The following is a 20554-nucleotide window of genomic DNA, read 5'->3' as shown; positions in this document are numbered from 1 at the left end:
ACCACATGATAATGATTGTGCCTTAAAAATGACCAGTCATTCCTTAGTTTCCTCAAGTATCAGTCAGTGCTACAGTTTCCTGGTTGTTTCATATTTGTTGTTTTCCAAAGTTGTTGCTGAAATTTGGTCTAAATAAAGAAGGCAGGTAGGCGGATTTTAAATGGCGGTGGAGTAAGTGGATGTTGTATAGATATGCTCCCAGGACCAAACTGGAATTACAACTGAAATACGGGAAAACCTCCAGAATAATTAATGGAGGACGCCCTGGAGAAAACCCTGCTAATAGAGGACGGAAGGTGGAGACAACATAGAGACTGATGGGAGGGCCGGAGGCGCTAAAGGGCTGGCTGGGCGCCCACAGGCAGCAGCTGAAGTCCTGGAGAGATCTCTCAGCTGTGGGGGTTGCCACTGAGAACTCTGGGGTCAAATCCCCAAGCTGGGCCCCCAGCAGAAAGCACCAGAACTGAGAAGGGTACCCACATAACATCTGGCTGGGAGAAGCAGCAGGGTTGCTGTCTGCCAGGGAGAGACAGCTGGAAATGCAGGCACACTCTTAAAGGGCCAACGCACAAAATTCCCTGTGGAGCCACTCCTTGTGCTCTGGCAGAGTGGACTGCAGCTCTGTGAGCAGAAGCCAGCTTTGGGGCTCTGGGGTTAGAGCTCAGAAGGCAGACACCCCAGATAACCATGCTGAGTCATCCCTCACTGTGCGGAGGTGATCTTTCTCATGCAGACATTTGCTATACAGGTGGCCTTGACTGGGGGGAAGACAGTTGACCCACCATATTGGAAAACCCATTAAGAGACTGAGAATAACCATTAGCCTCCAAGCAGGAGCCATTGCACCATCCTATAGAAAAAACCTCTTGCCACACCTGTGGACAATTGCCTGAGGGCAACTCAAGACCGAATCCTATCAGTCTATAGACAGAGGTGGTCTCTGGAGACTTCGAGTCTTTGCCTAAGATAATTAGTCAGAAACAGCTTGGCACCATCCTGCACTAGAGATTGAGAGGCGTAGCAGATCTACCTAATACAGAGTCATAAACCCAAACAGGTAGCCAAAATGAAGAGACAAAGAAACAACCCCCAAATGAAAGAACAAGAGAAGTCTCCAAAAGAAGAGAGAAATGAAATGGAGATAAGAAATTTATCTGATATAAAGTTCAGGATAATGATGGTAAAGATGCTCAAAAGCATGAGAAAAGATATAGTAACTATGAAAACACAAAGAATGACAAAGCACAAATAAAGAACACATCGGAAGGAATACACAGCAGATTAGGGGAAGCTGAGGATTGAATCAGAGAATTAGAAGACAGGGTTGAAAAAAATCACTCAGAGAACCAAAAAGAAGAAACAATCAAAAAACAGGAGGACAGCTTAAGGAAGCTGTGGGGCAACATGAAACATAACAATATTAGAATAGCAGGTGTGCCAGAAGAGGCAGAAAGGGAGAAGGATAGAGAAGGTGTTTGAAGAAATAATGTCAGAAAACTTTTCTAACCTGGTAAAGGAAAAAGTCACACAAGTTCAGGAGGCACAGAGAGTCCCAAATAAGAATAACTCAAAAAGTTACATCATAATTAAAATGCCAAAAATTAAAGATAAAGAGAGAATCTTAAAGGCAGCAAGAGAAAAGCAAACTGTTACCTACAAAGGAGTTCCCATAAGGCTGACACCCAATTACTCATCAGAAACTCTATAGGCCAGAAGGGAATGGCATGAACTACTCAAAGCAACAGAAAGCAAGGATCTGAGACCAAGATTACTCTATCCAGCAAAGCTATCATTCAAAATAGTCAAAAAAAAGCTTCCCAGACAAAAAATAAATAAAAAGGCTAAAGGAGTTCATCACCACCAAGCCAGCATTAAAAGAAATGCTAAGCCCTAACTGGTTTGGCTCAGTGGATAGAGCATCGGCCTGCGGACTGAAGGGTCCCAGGTTTGATTCCGATCAAGGGCATGTACCTTGGTTGCGGGCACATCCCCAGTAGGGGATGTGCAGGAGGCAGCTGATCGGTGTTTCTCTTTCATCGATGTTTCTAACTCTCTATCCCTCTCCCTTCCTCTCTGTAAAAAAAAAAAAAAAAAAGAAAAGAAAGAAATGCTAAAAGGACTACTGTAATGAGAAGAAAGAGAACGCTAAGTATACAGAAGTAGAATAGCATAAATAAGCACCTATCGATAATAATCTTAAATGAAAATGTATTAAATGTGCCCATCAAAACATGACCCAATTATATGCTGTCTACAAGAGACCCACTTCAGAACAAAAGACACACACAGGATGAGAGTGAAGGGATGGAAAATTTTTTCCATGCAAATGGAAGTGAAAAAAAGCTAGTGTAGCAATACTCATATCTGACAAAATAGACTTCAAAATGAAGGCCATCACAAGAGACAACAAAGGTCACTACATAATACTAAAGGGACTGATACAACAAAAGGATATAACCCTGGTAAACATGTATGCACCCAACATAGGAGCATCGAAATATACAAAAAAGAACTTCTAGGGGACTTTAAGGGAGAGATCAACAACAATACAATAATAGTAAGGGATTTTAACACCCCACTGACTTCACTGGACAGATCTTCCAGACAAAAAATCAACAAGGAAACAGTGACTCTAAAGGACACACTGGATCAGATGGATTTAATTGACATTTATAGAACAATTCACCCCAAAGCTGCAGAACATACAATCTTCTCAAGTGCACATGGAACATTCACAAAGATAGACCACGTATTATGATACAAAGCAAGTCTCTACAAGTTCAAGAAGACTGAAATCATATCAAGCATCTTCTCAGATCACAGTGGATTGAAATTAGAAATCAACTACAGTAAAAACAATGAAAAACACTCAAACACCTGGAGGCTAAATAGCATGTTATTAAACAATGAATGGGCTACCAACAAGTTCAAGAAAGAAATAAAAAAAATTCCTGGAAGTAAATGAAAATGAACACACAACAACTTGAAATCTCTGGGACATGGGACACAGCAAAAGCAGTCCTGAGAGGAAAATTCATAGCTCTACAGGATTACCTCAAAAAAATTTTAACAATTAACTATTTAACCCTACAACTTAAAGAACTAGAAAGAGAACAAGAAAAGCCCAGAGTAAGTAGAAGGAAGGAAATAATAAAGATTAGAGCAGAAATAAATGACATCGAGACTAAAAAAAACAATACAAAGAAATCAATGACACCAAGAGCTGGTTTTTTGAAAGGATAAACAACATTGATGAATCATTAGCCAAACTCATCAAGAAACAAAGAGAGAGAGGACTCAAAATCAGAAATGAAAGTGGTGAATTAACCACTGACACCACAGAAATACAAAGGATTGTAAGAAAATAACATGAACAACTATATGCCCAACAAGCTGGACAATGTGGATGAAATGGACAGATTCCTAGAAAAATACAATCTTCCAAATTTGAATCAGAAAGAATCAGAAAACTTGAATAGGCCAATAACAACTAAGGAAATAGAAGCAGTAAAAAAAAAAACAAAAAACTCCCAGCAAACAAAAGCTCAGGTCTGGACAGCTTTACAGGGAAGTTTTACCAAACCTTCAAAGAACAACTAACACCTATCCTCCTCAAACTATTCCCAAAAATACAAGAGGAAGGAACACTTCCAAACTCTTTTTATGAGGCCATCTTTATCCTAATTCCAAAACCAGATAAAGACAGAGAATTACAGGCCAATATCCCTGATGAACATACTAGTAGATGCTAAAATCCTCAACAAAATATTAGCAAATTGGGTCCAGCAATATATTAACAAGATCATACACCATGACTAAGTGGGAATTCTTCCAGGGATGCAAAGCTGGTACAATATTTGCAAATCAATAAAAATGATATATTACATAAAAAATTGAAAGGCAAAATCACATGATCATATCAATAGACGCAGAAAAAGCATTTGACAAAATCCAACACTCATTTTTGATAAAAACTATCAACAAAGTGGGAATAGAGGGAGTATATAAAGACCGTACATGACAAAGCTACAGCGAACATCATACTCAATGGATAAAAACTAAAATCATTTCCCCTTAGAACAGGAATAAAACAGGGATGTCTGATTTTACCACTCTTATTCAACATAGTACTGGAAGTCCTAGTCCAGTGGTCGGCAAACTCATTAGTCAACAGAGCCAAATATCAACAGTACAACGATTGAAATTTCTTTCGAGAGCCAAATTTTTTAAACTTAAACTATACAGGTAGGTACATTGTTATTAACTTAATTAGGGCACTCCTAAGGCTTAGGAAGAGCCACACTCGAGGGGCCAAAGAGCCGCATGTGGCTCACGAGCCGCAGTTTGCCAACCACGGTCCTAGTCACAGCAGTCAGACAAGAAGAAATAAAAGGCATCCACATTGGAAAGGAGGAACTAAAACTCATTTGCAGATGGCATGATATTGTACATAGAAAACTCTAAAAACTCCACCAAAAAACTACTAGATTTAATAAGTGAATTTGGCAAAGTAGCAGGATACAAAATCAACACCCAAAAATCAATGGCTGTTTTATACACCAATAATGAATTCCCAGAAAGAGAAACTATCAAACAAACTATCCCATTTACCATTGCAACAACAAAAAAATAAGATAGTTAGGAATAAACTGAATCAAGAAGGTAAAAGACTTTACTCAGAAAACTATAGGAATTTGAAAAAAGAGATAGAAGATATAAACAAGTGGAAAAATATACTGTGTTCATGGATTGGTAGACTCAACCTCATTAAAATGTCCATGCTACCAAAGGCAATCTACAGAGTCAATGCAAACCCTATTAAAATACCAACAGCATATTACACAGATCTAGAAAAAATACTCCAAAAATTTATATGGAACCAAAAAAGACCCTGAATAGCTGCAGCAATCTTGAGAAAGAACAAAATTGGAGGAATCGCTATACCAGATATCAAGTTATACTACAAAGCCACCATAATCAAAACAGCCTGGTACTGGCACAAGAACAGGCATATAGATCAATGGAGCAGAACAGCGACCTCAGAAATCGAACTAAGCCATTATGCTTAATTAATATTTGACAAAGGAGGCAAGAGCATATAATGGAGTCAAGACAATCTCTTCAATAAATGCTGCTGGGAAAATTGGACAGATACATGCCAAAAAAAAAAAAAAAATGAAACTAGACCACCAACTTACAGCATACACAAGAATAAACTCAAAATGGATGAAAGACTTAAATGTAAGTCGTGAAACCATAGAAATCCTAGAAGAAACCATAGGCAACATAATCTCAGACATCTCTCATAGCATGTTTACAGATACATCTCCTAGGGCAAAGGAAACTAAAGAGAAAATAAACAAATGGGACTACGTCAAAATAAAAAGCTTCTGCACAGCAAAAGAAACCATCAACAAAACAACAAGAAAGCCCACTGAATGGGAGAACATATTTGGCAATGATTCATCTAATAAAGGGTTAATCTCCAAAACATATAAGGAACTCATACAACTTAACAAAAGGAGGACAAACAATCCAATTAAGTAATTGGCAAAGGACGCAAATAGACACTTCTCCAAAGTGGACATACGGATGGCCAAGAGACATGAAAAAATGCTCAAAGTTACTGATCATCAGAGAAATGCAAATTAAAACAACAATAAGTTATCACCTCACACCTGTCAGACTGGCTACCATCAACAAATCCACAAACGACAAGTGCTGGAGAGGATGTGGAGAAAGGGAACCCCTGTGCACTGCTGGTGGGAATGCAGACTGGTGCAGCCACTATGGAAAACAGTATGGAGTTTCCTCAAAAAATTGGGGAACTGCCATCTGACCCAGTGACTCCACTTCCAGGAATATAGCCTAAGAAATCAGAAACACCAATCAGAAAGAATGTATGCACCCCTATGTTCATAGCAACACAATTTACAATAACTAAGATCTGGAAACAGCCCAAGTGCCCATCAGTAGATGAATGGGTAAAAAACTGTGGTACATTTACATTGTGGAATACTATGCAGCAGTAAAAAAGAAGGCTCTCTTACCCTTTGAGACAGCATGGAGGGACCTGGAGAGTATCATGCTAAGTGAAATAAGCCAGAGAAAGACAAGCATCACATGATCTCACTCATATGTTTATCAACAAAAATAAACTGATGAACAGAGTGGATCCAGAGTCAAGGAAGCTTAGAACAGAGTGGGAGACCTCAGAGAGAAGGCAGAGGAAGGTGGGAGGTAATCAACCAAGACCTTCATGCATATATGCATGGCCCATGGACACGGACAGTGGGGTGATGAGGGCCTGGGTGGGGAGCAGGGGCAGGCTGGAGGAGGTCTATGAGGGGAAACGGGGACCTATTAATACTTTCAACAATAAGGAATTATTTTTATTTATATATATATATATATATATTTTTTTTTTTTATTGATTTTTTACAGAGAGGAAGGGAGAGAGATAGAGAGTTAGAAACATCGATGAGAGAGAAACATCGATCAGCTGCCTACTGCACATCTCCCACTGGCGATGTGCCCACAACCCAGGTACATGCCCCTGACCGGAATCGAACCAGGGACCCTTCAGTCCGCAGGCCGACGCTCTATCCACTGAGCCAAACCGGTTTCGGCAATAAGGAATTATTTTAAAAAATAATAATTTTTTAAAAAGGAAGGTGGGTTCCAATTGGGAAGATTGAAACTTTAAATAAGTGGAAGGTCCTGAAGAGAAAGTGACATTTGAACAGGACTTAAAGGAGCATCGACATGAGCCATGAAGGCATCTGGGGAAGGAGCATGTGGGCAGAGGGAACAGGCAAGGCTCCAAGGCAGGAGGCTGGCCTGTCGGACGGACCAAAAATAGACTTGGGTGATCATAACCAGAAAGGGGTCTTGTCAGGCCAGTGCCGGCCCCTTCTGGCCTGAACAAGGAGGGTGGGGGTCTCCCAGCTCTTCCAGCAACAGAAGAGCTTGTCTGCCTCTCTTCCAGCCCCAAAAGCAGAGCCCCCTACCAGCCCCCCCGTGAAGCCTCGCCTCGGGGAGCTGACGGTGACGGGATCCTCCCCGGACTCGCTGAGCCTCTCCTGGACCATCCCCGAGGGCCAGTTTGACCACTTCCTGGTCCAGTACAAGAACGGGGACGGGCAGCCTAAGGCGGTCCGGGTGCCGGGACACGAGGACGGGGTCACCATCTCAGGCCTGGAACCGGACCACAAGTACAAGATGCACCTGTATGGCTTCCACAACGGCCAGCGCCAGGGCCCCGCCTCTGCCACCGGGGTGACAGGTGAGTGGGTGGTGGGAGCCCTGGGGGGACCTGCAGGAGATGACACTCATGATGGCTGAGGGGGCGCACGGGCCCCTCTGCTCGAGGCTGAGCCGTGGTGCCCTTGTGCCTCCCCTGGGCTCCCGGAGCACCAGCGGGGCCCTGGGCAGAGAAGGGCCCCTGGGCTGTGCGGGGGCTGCGGCCACAGCCGACCCCGAGGCTCCAAGCATGTCAGTGAGGCTGCCCCGAGGGGCTCCCTGAAGTGACCAGGGCCCGGCCATGACCAGGGCTTGGGAGGAGACCCGGACATCTCCATGGAGCCTGCTCACCCGCGCTGTGTCTGTGCTTCTCAGCTGCAGAGGAGGAGACCCCCAGCCCCGCAGAACCCAGCACGGAGGCCCCAGAGCCCCCCGAGGAGCCCCTGCTGGGGGAGCTGACGGTGACGGGATCCTCCCCGGACTCGCTGAGCCTGTCCTGGACCGTCCCCCGGGGCCACTTCGACGCCTTCACCGTCCAGTACAAGGACAGGGACGGGCGGCCCCAGGTGGTGCGTGTCGGGGGTGAGGAGAGCGAGGTCACCGTGCGGGGCCTGGAGCCGGGGCGCAAGTACAAGATGCACCTGTACGGCCTGCACGGGGGGCGGCGCGTGGGCCCCGCGTCCACCCTGGGCCTGACCGGTGAGTGGGGCGGGACGCAGGACAGGGAGCAGGGCCCTGGAAGACTCTCCCTTTGTTACCATCTTCGTGGAAATACTGGTGTACCCCCTCCCCGGCCCCCGACCCACCGCAGAATCCGCCGCTGGCCTGGGGTCTGGTAGAGGGTGAGGCTGGGCAGGGGGGCGGGGGCTGGAGAGTCACATCCCCCACAGTGGCCTCTGGCCGCACCTCACAGCCAAGGGATCGGACACTTCCCTAGAACTTGTGGGAGGGAGTCCTACCCGCATCCCTGGTCCTTCCCACACGCTAGGCCTGTGGCGGGGGGGGGGGGGGGGGGTGGCGGGGGGGGGGGACTGGAGCCCTGACAGGCTGAGAGGTGCTCAGAGAGCAGCGTCTTGCCAGTGCCCCAACCTCATGGTTCAGACATCACCAGACTTAGGACTGCAGTGGGTCAGCCAGATGGGGCGCCCTGAGCCCAGCCGCGGGGGTTCACGGGTCGACCTTGAACTTGGCAGAGAGACAAGGTCTTATCCTAATGGGGCTCCTGGTCGTGGGAAGACAGGCTGTGAACCGACAGAACAGGCAGAGGGGGGTGGATATGACAGGAAGCCCTAGGTCAGGCCAGGCCTGGGTTGCAAGGCCTAGGAGCCTGTCCACGGCCCCCCCAGGACAGCTGAGGCCTGCGCTCAGGCAGGTGTGGGCATGGTGACAGCACGATAGGACGGAGAGTGTGTCACACCTACGATGCCACAGCTGGTGCAAAGGCCTGGGAACTGGGAGGACAGGGCACCCGAGAGGGTTTGGATGAAGTGCTCTGAGTGGGGGACAGTCCCGAGAAGGGGTGCAGAGTGGGCAGCTCAGGCAGCAGGGCTCCTCCGGGCGCACAGGGTTGTGCAGCTTTAAGTAAGACCGACTCCATCACCGTGCGTTTCTGGTCCCATCTGGACGCTGTGCAGAGGGATGGGAGGGGGGCAGGGACTGCAGGAGGGAGGGGGGAGCACAGGTGAGAGGTGGGGGTGGCCCAGGCCAGGAGGTTGGGCTGCAGGTGTGTGGGGTGGGGAGATGGGGGAGAAGTTCAGAGAGAGTGAGGCCTGGGGGCAGCTGAGGATGGAGGAGGGAGCAGGCCAGGAAGATGCAGGTTTCTGGTCTGGTCTGAGCTGTTTGGGAGCAAAGTCCTGAACCAAAGCGGGTGAGATGCCACCCAGGCCCAGTGGAGGGAGCCCAGGGCACAGGGACCTCGGGGCCAGTGTTCAGAGGAGAGCAGAGCCTGTGCTGAGGGGGAGTCGCAGGGGTGCTGGTGGGGTCAGGAAGGCGGGTGCTGGGGGAGGGATTCGGAGGTTTGCTGGTGGGTGGTGGGGAGATGGAGGAGGAAGGCTGACTGTGAGAGGTTGAAGGAGACATTAGAGGGACCAGAAAGAACTGGAGTTGGAGCCGCTGTGGACGGCAGATTCTGGCCCTTATTGCCTTATGTTTGCAATGGACCCTGTATGTGCTGCGCTGAGGGCTGAGGAGACCTCACCTGTCCCCCATGTCTCTGTCCAGCTCATCCAGCTCCCGACTACGAAGCTGTGACCACCCAAGTCCCACCCTCCACGACCCCTGAGCCTCCCGTGAAGCCCCTGCTGGGGGAGCTGACGGTGACGGGATCCTCCCCGGACTCGCTGAGCCTGTCCTGGACCGTCCCCCAGGGCCAGTTTGACCACTTCCTGGTCCAGTACAAGAACGGGGACGGGCAGCCCAAGGCGGTCCGGGTGCCGGGACACGAGGACAGGGTCACCATCTCGGGCCTGGAGCCGGACCACAAGTACAAGATGCACCTGTATGGCTTCCACGACGGCCAGCGCCAGGGCCCCGCCTCTGCCACCGGGGTGACAGGTGAGTGGGTGGTGGGAGCCCCGGGGGGACCTGTGGGAGATGACACTCATGATGGCTGAGGGGGCGCACGGGCCCCTCTGCTTGAGGCTGAGCCGTGGTGCCCTTGTGCCTCCCCTGGGCTCCCGGAGCACCAGCGGGGCCCTGGGCAGAGAAGGGCCCCTGGGCTATGCGGGGGCTGCGGCCACAGCCGACCCCGAGGCTCCAGGCATGTCAGTGAGGCTGCCCCGAGGGGCTCCCTGAAGTGACCATGGCCCAGCCATGACCAGGGCTTGGGAGGAGACCCGGACATCTCCATGGAGCCTGCTCACCCGCGCTGTGTCTGTGCTTCTCAGCTGCAGAGGAGGAGACCCCCAGCCCCGCAGAACCCAGCACGGAGGCCCCAGAGCCCCCCGAGGAGCCCCTGCTGGGGGAGCTGACGGTGACGGGATCCTCCCCGGACTCGCTGAGCCTGTCCTGGACCGTCCCCCGGGGCCACTTCGACGCCTTCACCGTCCAGTACAAGGACAGGGACGGGCGGCCCCAGGTGGTGCGTGTCGGGGGTGAGGAGAGCGAGGTCACCGTGCGGGGCCTGGAGCCGGGGCGCAAGTACAAGATGCACCTGTACGGCCTGCACGGGGGGCGGCGCGTGGGCCCCGCGTCCACCCTGGGCCTGACCGGTGAGTGGGGCGGGACGCAGTTCGCTCTGCTCCTCTCCGTGGCCCGCACTCCTCACACAGGGCTGGGCCCTCTCCTTCCTCCAATGTGTGCGGATGTGGAGACTGTGGTCAGTCGGTCAGTGTCCTGGACCCCGGCCTCATCCAGCAGCTTTGTTCCTTCCCCAGGATGGGAGCCTCTGGCTGCTGCTGTGCTGCTGTGCGGCCTCCCCAGGCCCCTGGCTGGGCCGTGGGGTGGCTCCCGGAGGGTGGAGTCAGGCCGTCTGCGTCTGCGCCTGGGTCCTGCTCCTGCTCTGAAGGCAGGCACGGGCCCTTTATCAGGCATTTTGCTCCCTCTGCCGCCCTCCCCACAGTGGGGCTGCGGGGGTAGCAGCACCTGCCCCTGTCCTGGCCCCGTGCTCACCTGAGGGCAGTTTGCTCCAATGTTTGTTTCGCAGGCAGAAAGGACCCTCTCAGGCCATTGAACCCTGAGCCTCTTCTGCTCTGTTCCAGCCGCCCTGCCCTCGGAGCCCCCGGTGGCACCCCGCCTGGAGGAGCTGGCTGTGGCCGCCGTGACCTCAGACTCGGTGCACCTGTCCTGGACCGTGGCCCAGGGCCCTTTCGACTCCTTCCTGGTCCAGTACAGGGACGAGCAGGGGCAGCTGCAGGCAGTGCCCGTGGGCGGAGACCTCCGGGAGGTCACCGTCTCGGGCCTGGCCCCTGCCCGCAAGTACAAATTCCTCCTCTTTGGAGTGCAGGGTGCGAAAAGGCACGGCCCACTCTCTGCGGACACCAAGACCCGTGAGTGCGGCCCAAGGCCACCTTCGCCCCCTTGTAGCCACCGTGGGAAGGTCATGTTCTGTGCTCCACACTCCAGTCCAGTGACGGCGAACCTTCTGAGCTCCGCGTGTCGGCATTCTGAAAAACCCTAACTTAACTCTGGTGCCGTGTCACATAGAGAAATTTTTTGATATTTGCGAAGACTTATATTTTTTATATTTATTTTATATATTTAAATGCCATTTAACAAAGAAAAATCAACCAAAAAAATGAGTTTGTGTGTCAGAGGCATAGGTTCGCCATCACTGCTCCAGACCTGGGGCCTCAGACCCATGTATTCACCAGGTCGGTGAGATCCAGTCCCGCGCTCTCCCCGCCATCACCCCGTCCCTCTCCCCGACCGCTTATCCCGAGGGACACCCGCTTCTTCCCAGGCTCCTTTTTTTAAAATATATTTTTATTGCCCCAGCTGGTGTGGCTCAGTGGATAGAGCATCGGTCTGAGGACTGAATGGTCCCAGGTTTGATTCTGGTCAGGCACATGCCCCGGTTGCAGGCTCCATCCCCCGTGATTTTATTGATTTTAGAAAGAGAGGAAGGGTAGGGAGAGAGAGAGAGAAACATCAACGGGCTGCCTCCTGCACGCCCCCCAACTGGGGATCGAGCCCGCAGCCCGGAGCGTGTGCCCTGGTGGAATTGAACCGGTGACCTTTGGGTGCATGGCGGCTGGGCTTCCGGCTGCTCTCTTGTCTCTCCTCTGCTTCCCCTTCCTGACACGTGGCCCGGAGGAAGCTCTGCTTCTGTCACCTTTCCTGTCATTCTCCATGCACCTCTCTCTCCTTTCCAGTCCCAGACACAAAACCTCCGCGCCTGGGGGAGCTGACAGTGACCGGCGTGACCCCGGACTCCGTGGGCCTCTCGTGGACGGTCCCCCAGGGCAAGTTCGACTCCTTCAAGGTCCAGTACAAGGACAGACACGGGCAGCCCCGGGTGGTGCCCGTGGCCGCAGACCAGCACGAGGCCACCATCGACGGCCTGGAGCCCCACCGGAAGTACAGGTTCCTGCTCTATGGGCTGGCAGGCGGGAAGCAGCTGGGCCCCGTCGCCGCTGAGGGCACCACAGGTGAGCCCAGCCCTGCTCCCACCTTCCCCAGAGCTGGCCCAGGCGCGGCAGTCCCAGCACCCAAAGCAAACCCTCCGCCCCTGCCCTGCCCGGCCTGCTCTGAGCACTTCACACGTCGCGCCAGTCCCTGCTGGCGATGCCGTAAGGGCCCAGCCTGCGGGGCCCAGCCTGCGGGGCCCAGCCGACCTGCGTTCAGATCCCAGTGGCCAGCTGTGTGGCCATGGCAAGCCATTCCCCCCGACCCTGTCCCCACACCTGCATAGTGGTTACGAATACGCTCCTGGAGCTCAGTAAACATCCACATGGGGGTGTCTGGTGTCACAGGGAGGGCGGAGGGGTCTCGGACCCTCCCCCACTCCCAGGACCACGAGCCACAGACAAGGGGGGGGCGCATGGCCAGGGGCCCTCGGGCTCCATAATTCTCTTCGCTGGACACTCGCGAGGGGACTGGAGACAAACTTCTCCGCGAGCCCCATCCGCACCCACGGCAGCAGTCTCCCGGCTCTGCCCCGGCTCCTCCCGCCCCTCCTCACCCGCTATGAGGCCAGGGCTTCTCGCAGGGATGGGGAAGTGGGTGGGAGGAGGCCAGGCCGATAGAGAGCAAGGCAGTGGTCAGGCCGGGCGGTGGCAGCCGTGAGCTTGGAACTCGTCTCAGCTCTGGCCACCTCTCTGCCCGGGGCCTGGGGGTCAGGGGAAAGCAAGGCCCTTCTCAGCAGCCCCACCACCCCTCTCTCACCTGCCCACAGCGGCGAGGGCGGGGCAGGAGTCTGGGCCCGCCTCCGGTAGCCGGTCTGTCCCCTCAGGCGCTGTCCTTGGAGCCACACTTCAGGGACCCTTTCCCAGACCCTCACGCCCCGGAAGTTGCCAGGACGGAGGTGTAGGCAGCTCTAAGAATCGCCCCTCTGCCCGTAGCCCCCCTGGAGCAGCAGCAGCCCCCCAGGCCTGCCCCTTCTTCACCAGCCACCTCCATCCCCAGGCCCTCAGCACGGAGTGGGGGCGGGGGGAGACACGGGTGGAGACGGTTGGCAGCTCCAATTCAGACCTGGCAAAGGAGCCCCCAGAGCAGTCGTGGCCACAGTGTTGGTGCCCGGGGAGACCCAGGGTGGCAGGCCTCGGCCAGTGCATGGAGGTGGCAGATTCAAGAGAAAAAAAGATGCTAGAAGGGCCTCAGTCCCTCCCTTCTCCCCACCTGGCTTCCATGGCCAGGTCCCCACCTCAGCCCTGGGCCACTCAGGAACCGATGCAATGGAGTCGGGAGGGCCTGCTGTGTGCACACGCACATGCACACATGCAAATACACACGCACAGACATGCACTCACATGCACACAGACATGCATATACACCCTCAGCTTCTCCCCGGGCTTCTCTCCCAGCCCCAGAAGAGGACACACCCGCCCCCTGGCAAGCTGCCACAGGGGCTCCCGACACCCCCGGAGGGCCCCGCCTGGGGGAGCTGGCCGTGACCGACAGCACCCCGGACTCCCTGCGCCTCGCATGGACGGTGGCCCGGGGCCCCTTCGACTCCTTCGTGGTGCAGTACTGGGACGCGGACAGGCAGCCCCAGGCCTTGCTCGTGGGTGGGGACCAGCACGCGGTGCACGTGTCAGGCCTGGAGCCCAGCACCGCCTACAAGTTCTTCCTCTACGGCCTCCACGAAGGGAAGCGCCTGGGGCCCGTCTCCGCGGAGGGCACCACAGGTAGCGCCAGGCGGGCCTGGGGGGGCAGAGGCGGCAGAGGAGCCTGCCCCCAGTCACCCAGCGGCGCGCTTCTGCCTCACCCTCCTCCCACCCGCTGTGTGCAGGGTCGGCCCCTGCCGGGCAGACGCCAGGGGGACCGGGGCCCCGGCTGTCCCAGCTGTCCGTGACCGACGTGACCACCAGCTCCCTGCGGCTCAACTGGGAGGCGCCCCCTGGGGCCTTCGACTCCTTCCTGCTCCGCTACGGGGTCCCCTCAGCAAGCACTCTGGAGCCGCATCTGCGCCCCCTGCTGCAGCGGGAGGTGACCGTGCCAGGGACGCAGCTCTCGGCCGTGCTACGGGACCTGCGCCCTGGGACCCTGTACAGCCTGACGCTGTATGGGCTGCGCGGGCCCCACCAGGCCGACAGCGTGCAGGGCACGGCCCGAACCCTGAGCCCAGGTGAGCCCGGGCCAGGGGGCTGGTGCGTGTGCAGGGCTGCGGAGTGCCGAGCCACAGCGCTGTGGCCAGGCTTGGCGTCAGCGGGCCCGGGGCGGGAGGGGGGACCCCGGACAGGAGCCCCGTCCCATGCCCTCATTCTCATTATTCGGCACATCTCGCCCTCAGTTCTGGAGAGCCCCCGGGACCTACAGTTCAGCGACATCGGGGAGACCTCAGCCAAGGTCAGCTGGACGCCCCCACCGTCCAGAGCCGACAGCTTCAAAGTGTCCTACCAGCTGGTGGACGGAGGTGACCCCCTTGCCCACGTCTGCGTTGGTCTCGCGTCCCCTGCGCCCCCCGCTCTGCCCACCCTGCAGCCCTCCTGGTGCCCTGCAGCCTCCTGAGCCCACTGTGTTTCCAGGGGAGCCACAGAGCGTGCTGGTGGGCGGCAGAGCCCGGACGCAGCAGCTCGGGGGGCTGGTCCCAGGCGGCCACTATGAGGTGACCGTGGTGTCCGTCCGAGGCTTCGAGGAGAGCGAGCCGCTCACCGGCTTCCTCACCACGGGTGAGAGGCGGCGGCCGGAGGCCATGGCGGGAGTTGGTTGGGTGGCCAGAGAGGGGAGGGGTGTCGGAGGGTTGGGGAAGGAAGGTCCGCTCTGAGCCTCCCCTCCCCCAGTTCCGGACGGCCCCACCCAGCTGCGCGCACTGAACTTGACGGAGGGAACCGCCAGGCTGCACTGGAAGCCGCCCCAGGCTCCGGTGGACACCTATGCTGTCCGGGTCACAGCCCCAGGCGGTGAGCGGGGCTCGGGCTCCCAGAGGGGACGTGTGTGGGTGGGAAGAGCGGAGGCAGCCTGGGCTGAGGCAGGGCCCCAGGCAGCCTCTGACGCCCCCCTCCCATGCGCCCCCCCATGCCCAGCCCCCCCTCTACAGGCCTCGGCCCCGGGCAGCGCTGTGGACTACCCCCTGCAGGGCCTGGAGCTCCACACCAACTACACAGCCACCGTGCATGGCCTTCGGGGCCCCAACCTCACCTCTCCAGCCAGCATCGTCTTCACCACAGGTACCTCCTGGGAGGGGTGGGAAGGGGAGGGCAGGTGCCAGGAAGGGCCTCATCTCCATCTTCTCTTCCCCATTCCCCTGCCAGGCTTGGAGGGCCCCCAGGACTTGGAGGCCAAAGAAGTGACCCCCCGCACGGCCCTGCTTACGTGGACTGAGCCCCAAGTCCTGCCCACTGGCTATCTGCTCACCTACGATACCCCTGATGGACAGACCCAGGTGCCCCACCCCTGCCCACTGGCCACGCCCCTCCCTGGGTTCCATCCCAGGGGCTGCCTCTGCCTCTGCCTCCCCTAGTGGGACTCCGCCTCCGTGTCCCCGACCTGCCCCTTCTCTGTCCCACAGGAGATCCTGCTCCCGGGAAGTGTCACCTCTCACCAGCTCCTGGGTCTCTTTCCCTCCACCACCTACAGAGCCTGGCTCCGGGCCATGTGGGACGAGGCCCTCACGCCGCCCATGTCCACCTCCTTCACCACTGGTGCCTGGGCTGGGGCGGGGGCGGGCTGCGTGGGCAGCAGGGGTCTAGGGTTTGGAAGAAGGACTGACCCTCCCTGTGCTCCCCCAGGTGGACTGCAGGTCCCCTTTCCCCGGGACTGTGGGGAGGAGATGCAGAACGGGGCGGGCACCTCCAGAACCACCACCATCTTCCTCAATGGAAACCGCGCGCGGCCCCTGGACGTGTTTTGTGACATGAAGACTGACGGGGGCGGCTGGCTGGTGGGTGCAGCGGAAGCCGGGGCCGGCTCGGGCGGCTGCCGCACCAGGTCACAGGCTCACGGTGCCCACCTGCTCCCCAGGTGTTCCAGCGCCGCATGGATGGACGCACGGACTTCTGGAGGGACTGGGAGGACTATGCCCACGGTTTTGGGAACATCTCCGGGGAGTTCTGGCTGGGTCAGTGCCACACAGGGATTGGGGGGACAGGGAAGGGGCGGCCCCCGGGCACAGCAGAGCCCCGGTGAGAGCAGGGTCCCGCCCCCAGGCAACGAGGCCCTGCACAGCCTGACCAGCCACGGGGACTACTCCATGCGTGTGGACCTGCGGGCCGGGGGCGAGGTGGCGTTCGCCCAGTACGACTCCTTCCGGGTAGACTCGGCTGCTGACTACTACCGCCTCCACCTGGAGGGCTACCACGGCACAGCAGGTGAGGGCTGGGCCCTGGTGCGGGCAGGTGAGGGCTGGGCCCTGGCGCGGGCAGGTGAGGGCTGGGCCCTGGCGCGGGCAGGTGAGGGCTGGGCCCTGGCGCGGGCAGGTGAGGGCTGGGCCCTGGCGTGGGCAGGTGAGGGCTGGGCCCGGGCGTGTGGCGGCAGGGGAGGCACTCACTCCGCACCTTGCCCCCCCCCCCTCCGCCCCTGCCCCGCCCTGCAGGGGACTCCATGAGCTACCACAGTGGCAGTGTCTTCTCTGCCCGAGACCGCGACCCCAACAACTTGCTCATCTCCTGCGCCGTCTCCTACCGAGGGGCCTGGTGGTACAGGAACTGCCACTACGCCAACCTCAACGGGCTCTACGGGAGCACAGTGGACCACCAGGTGCGCCCCTGGCTGGCTGACCGCAGGGCGGGGAGTTACTGAGCCCCCGGCCTCGTCTGTGATGGAACAGCGCCCTCGCCACGCTCTGGGGAGGAAGTGGTTTATTGGGTGGGAAGGACCAGCTCAGGGTGGAGCCTCCGTCCTCTGCGTTGGGGTTGGGAGGGCAGCGGGGAGGGCAGGCGGTTGATTAGTTTCTGGGAACCAGGGGGCGGAGGGGGGAGCAGCGGATGGGGTCTGCTCTGACTCCACCTCCTTTCCAGGGAGTGAGCTGGTACCACTGGAAGGGCTTCGAGTTCTCCGTGCCCTTCACGGAGATGAAGCTGAGACCCAGAGGCTACCGGGCGCCCGCCGGGGGAGGCTGAGCAGCTCCGGCCGCAGGCAGGCGTGCCGCCCAGCACTGAGGGGCCGCGAGGAGAGCCAGGGCTCGCCGCCGCCCGCCCCAGAGGAGGCTTCCTCCACCGCGATCTCACAGCACTTTGTTTACAGGGGGTGGGGGTGTACAGAAACAATAAAAGGAGAAACTGAGGCACGAGACTGGCACGCATCCTGCCTGTCACTGGCCCGGGCCTGGGCCCTGGGCGTCCGCTCCCCGGGGCTGCAGCCACACCTGGAAAGGCTGCATCGTGAGGTTGACGCCGCCCTGGGGCTGGGGCTGCAGGGAGGGCAGGGCGCCCGCGGGCGGCAGCAGCGTGAAGGCCTGCAGCAGGCGCCTCAGCACCACGAACAGCTCCAGGCGCGCCAGCGGCTCGCCCAGGCACACCCGCGCCCCACAGCCAAAGGCCAGCGCGCCGGGGCTCCCGCCGGGAGCCAGGAAGCGGTCTGCGCGGGGAGGGGAGGACACACCCGGTCAGCGGCGGGCACTGGCCCACACACTCCCACCCACGGCACCAGCCCCACACCGCACGCACCAGGCCAGAACTCGTGTGGCCGCTCCCAGACCGTCTCGTCCAGGTGGGCACCTTGGAGGTTGGGGATGACGACCGTGCCCTCGGGGATGTCGTAGCCGGAGATGCTGAGGGCAGGGTGGAGTCAGAGGCCCGCCAGAGCCCGCCTGCCGCCACTCGCCCCCCTCCGGGAGTCACCTGCTGGGCCGCGTGCTGCGGTGCGGCAGGGCCAGGGGCACGACCGGCCGCAGGCGCAGCACCTCCGCGATGGTGGCGTTGAGCAGGGGCAGCCGCGCGCGGTCCTTGTAGGGGACCCGGGAGCACCAGCCCCCGGGGCCCAGCTCACGGTCCAACTCCTCCTGCAGTCGCCTCTGGACCTGGGAAATGGGGAAGCCTAGTGCGGGCCGCCGGCCCTGCAGCACCGCAGGAGCCTTTGTGCCGCCGATTCGGAGGCAGCCAGGCCAGCCAGCACGGCCTGCACCAGCGGAGGGGGCGCACCTCAGGGTGGTGAAGCAAAAACGCCACGGCCCAGGAGAGGGTGGTCGAGGTGGTCGAGGTGCCGCCGATGAAAAGGTCCACCACGGACATGTGCACGTGCCCCTCGAGGAGCTGCCCGGAGCCCTGCTCGGCCGGCGGCTTCCCCACCCCCTGCAGCATGTAGTCCATCGCGTCCCGCCAGCGGCCCGTCACCATGCTCTCCTGGGGAGGGAGGCTCCTGAGCACGGGCTGCAGAGCTGCCTCTCTCTGGGCAGTCCCATGGCTGCGGGGCTCGGGCCGGTCCGCGCAGGGTGCCCACCTTGTGCCGCCTCAGCTGCCCCTCCACCATGTGGTCCCTGCTCTCCACAGCCTGCTTCAGCCTCCGGAGGCCGGGGCTGGGGAAGAACTGGGCAGGGAGCAGGAGAGAGTGGCTGTGAGAAGGGCGCCTGGCCCACCCTCCCAGGCCGGGGCCGGCCCCCATCCTCACCCTGAGAAAGGGAACGATGTCCAAAATGTGGATGGACCAGTGGTCCCAGGTCCTCATCAAGTCCTGGACACAGTCATGAAAGGCGTGCACCACGGCATCCTCCTGCGGTGGGGGAAGGGGGATGCAGGGGGAGGGGGGAGGGGGAGGGGGGAGGGGGGAGGGGGGAGTCTGTGCAGCCAGGTCAGGGCCGGAGGTGGAAGGCTCAGGCGGAGCACGCGTGAGCGTGAGGGCCTTTACCTGGTCTCCAAAGGTGAGGTGACAGATGATGCTGCAGGTGAGGAGAGAGAACTCCTCCTGGATGGCCACCGGGGCGCCGGCCCGGGTCCGCAGGCGCTGTGGGGGGAGCGGGCTGCAGGGCGGCTGCTGGGAGGGGAGGGGAGGTGGGCGGGGCCGGTGGGGTGGGGGGGTCTACCTCACAGAACTCCTGGGCCAGCCGCTCCACCAAGGGCTCCATGGAGCCACGCATGCCCAGCAGCAGGGCGGAGCGCGTGAGCTTCTTGTGCGCCTTCCAGAGCAGGGAGTAGTCCCCCAGGGAGAGGTCCTGGTTGTGCCGGGACACCAGCTCGTCTGCAAGTGGGGGTGGGGTCAGGGGCCAGGAAGCACGGCTGCCTCCCCGCCGGCCCCAGCCCACTTCTCCCCGCCCTTACAGGATGGGATCTGGGGTCGGCCGGCGAAGTCCACCCACTTCTTGACCATGGCCTCCTCAATGGTCCTCTTGGAGTTCAGCACCACCACATCTGGGGAGCGCCACGCCATGTCAGCAGGGAGCCACCTGCCTCTCCAGCCAGCAGGCAGGCGGGCATGGGGGGGGGGGGCGCTCACCTTGCAGCCCGAGGCGGAGCCTGTACACAGGCCCGAGGGTCTGGGCCAGGCCCAGCAGGTGGATGGGGAGGTTGGGCTGCAGCAGGTGCAGGAAGCCAGGGGCACGAGGTGGGAGGTGGAGGCTCCTGCGCTGCCACTGGCCCCAGAGCAGGCGGGCGCCGGCCAGCGCGGCCAGCAGCAGCAGCAGCCCGAGGAGCAGCATGGCTGGAGGCCCGGCCGGCCCGGGCGGCACTTATAGCTCTGGGGGCCCCACCATACATCTTGCTGCCCGGGCTGCGCTGGGGCCCTTGACTCCTTGCCTCGCCCGGCCGCCGGCCCGCCCACAGGATGGCACATTCTTGGGAGGGCAGCAGGCCCGTTGGCCTTGGGGAGCCCATATTTCAAAGAACCGGCCTTTCCCCTGTGATCCATCAAGAACGGAAGGAGAGCGCGACCCTGACCTGCACAGGCAGCACCAGCCTCCGGCCCACACCGGCCCCGCCGCCTCCCTCTGCCGATGCTGCAGTCTGTCTCCCGGGAAAGGTGCCCGCCTCACGGGCCCCAGGACCCTCCGAAAACAAGATGAGCTGAGCGGTCTGTGTGCTGTTCTCCCGATGCACAGGCGGGAGCCCGCGGCCGGTGTGCCGGGTTTCCCGCGTTAGACCTGTAGTCCCGTGTGATTGTCATCATCGCCCCATTTCACTCTCAACAGCTGAAGATGAAGAACTGTATGGTCCCCAATTTGGAGCTCTTACCATGTGCCTGATGCTTTTTGGTTACAAGAAAGAGACCAACTTGAGGAACTTAAGCCAAAAGTAGAAACTGCTTTATAAATTCCAGGGTATCTCAGGCCCTGAGGTCAGGAGCC

The 20554-nt window shown here is 58.0% G+C and overlaps 2 protein-coding genes across 2 annotated transcripts in view; one reads left to right on the top strand and one right to left on the bottom strand.

The window, feature by feature from the left end:
- Positions 1-17570, top strand: part of TNXB (tenascin XB) — a gene marked incomplete at its 5' end in the record, with an annotated part of 49517 nt that extends 31947 nt beyond the window's left edge. The window contains 19 exons of the mRNA XM_081093769.1: positions 6989-7285; positions 7618-7941; positions 9472-9795; positions 10128-10451; positions 10941-11228; positions 12054-12329; positions 13704-14027; positions 14132-14467; positions 14633-14755; positions 14868-15011; positions 15123-15242; positions 15366-15509; positions 15594-15724; positions 15851-15983; positions 16071-16222; positions 16303-16399; positions 16488-16649; positions 16874-17037; positions 17298-17570. Coding sequence (XP_080949895.1) covers positions 6989-7285; positions 7618-7941; positions 9472-9795; positions 10128-10451; positions 10941-11228; positions 12054-12329; positions 13704-14027; positions 14132-14467; positions 14633-14755; positions 14868-15011; positions 15123-15242; positions 15366-15509; positions 15594-15724; positions 15851-15983; positions 16071-16222; positions 16303-16399; positions 16488-16649; positions 16874-17037; positions 17298-17399 — 3965 coding nt within the window. The 3' untranslated portion in view covers positions 17400-17570. The remainder of the gene's footprint in view (positions 1-6988; positions 7286-7617; positions 7942-9471; positions 9796-10127; positions 10452-10940; positions 11229-12053; positions 12330-13703; positions 14028-14131; positions 14468-14632; positions 14756-14867; positions 15012-15122; positions 15243-15365; positions 15510-15593; positions 15725-15850; positions 15984-16070; positions 16223-16302; positions 16400-16487; positions 16650-16873; positions 17038-17297) is intronic.
- A 20-nt stretch (positions 17571-17590) lies between these two features.
- On the bottom strand, positions 17591-19912 carry CYP21A2 (cytochrome P450 family 21 subfamily A member 2; the record flags this gene model as incomplete). Its single annotated transcript, XM_081094794.1, has 10 exons — positions 19708-19912; positions 19533-19622; positions 19298-19452; positions 19123-19218; positions 18886-18987; positions 18718-18804; positions 18420-18620; positions 18120-18298; positions 17946-18049; positions 17591-17856 (listed from the first exon to the last, which is right to left on the bottom strand). Exons 1-10 carry the CDS (start codon positions 19907-19909, stop codon positions 17591-17593), a joined length of 1482 nt encoding a protein of 493 aa, XP_080950920.1. The 5' UTR covers positions 19910-19912.
- Between the last annotated feature and the right edge of the window lie 642 nt (positions 19913-20554).

The sequence above is a fragment of the Myotis nattereri genome, assembly GCF_964212035.1.
Source record: "Myotis nattereri genome assembly, chromosome: 6".
Taxonomy (NCBI): Eukaryota; Metazoa; Chordata; class Mammalia; order Chiroptera; family Vespertilionidae; genus Myotis; species Myotis nattereri.
The sequence above is the reverse complement of the archived record's forward strand: the minus strand, read 5'-3'. Positions and strand labels throughout refer to the sequence as shown.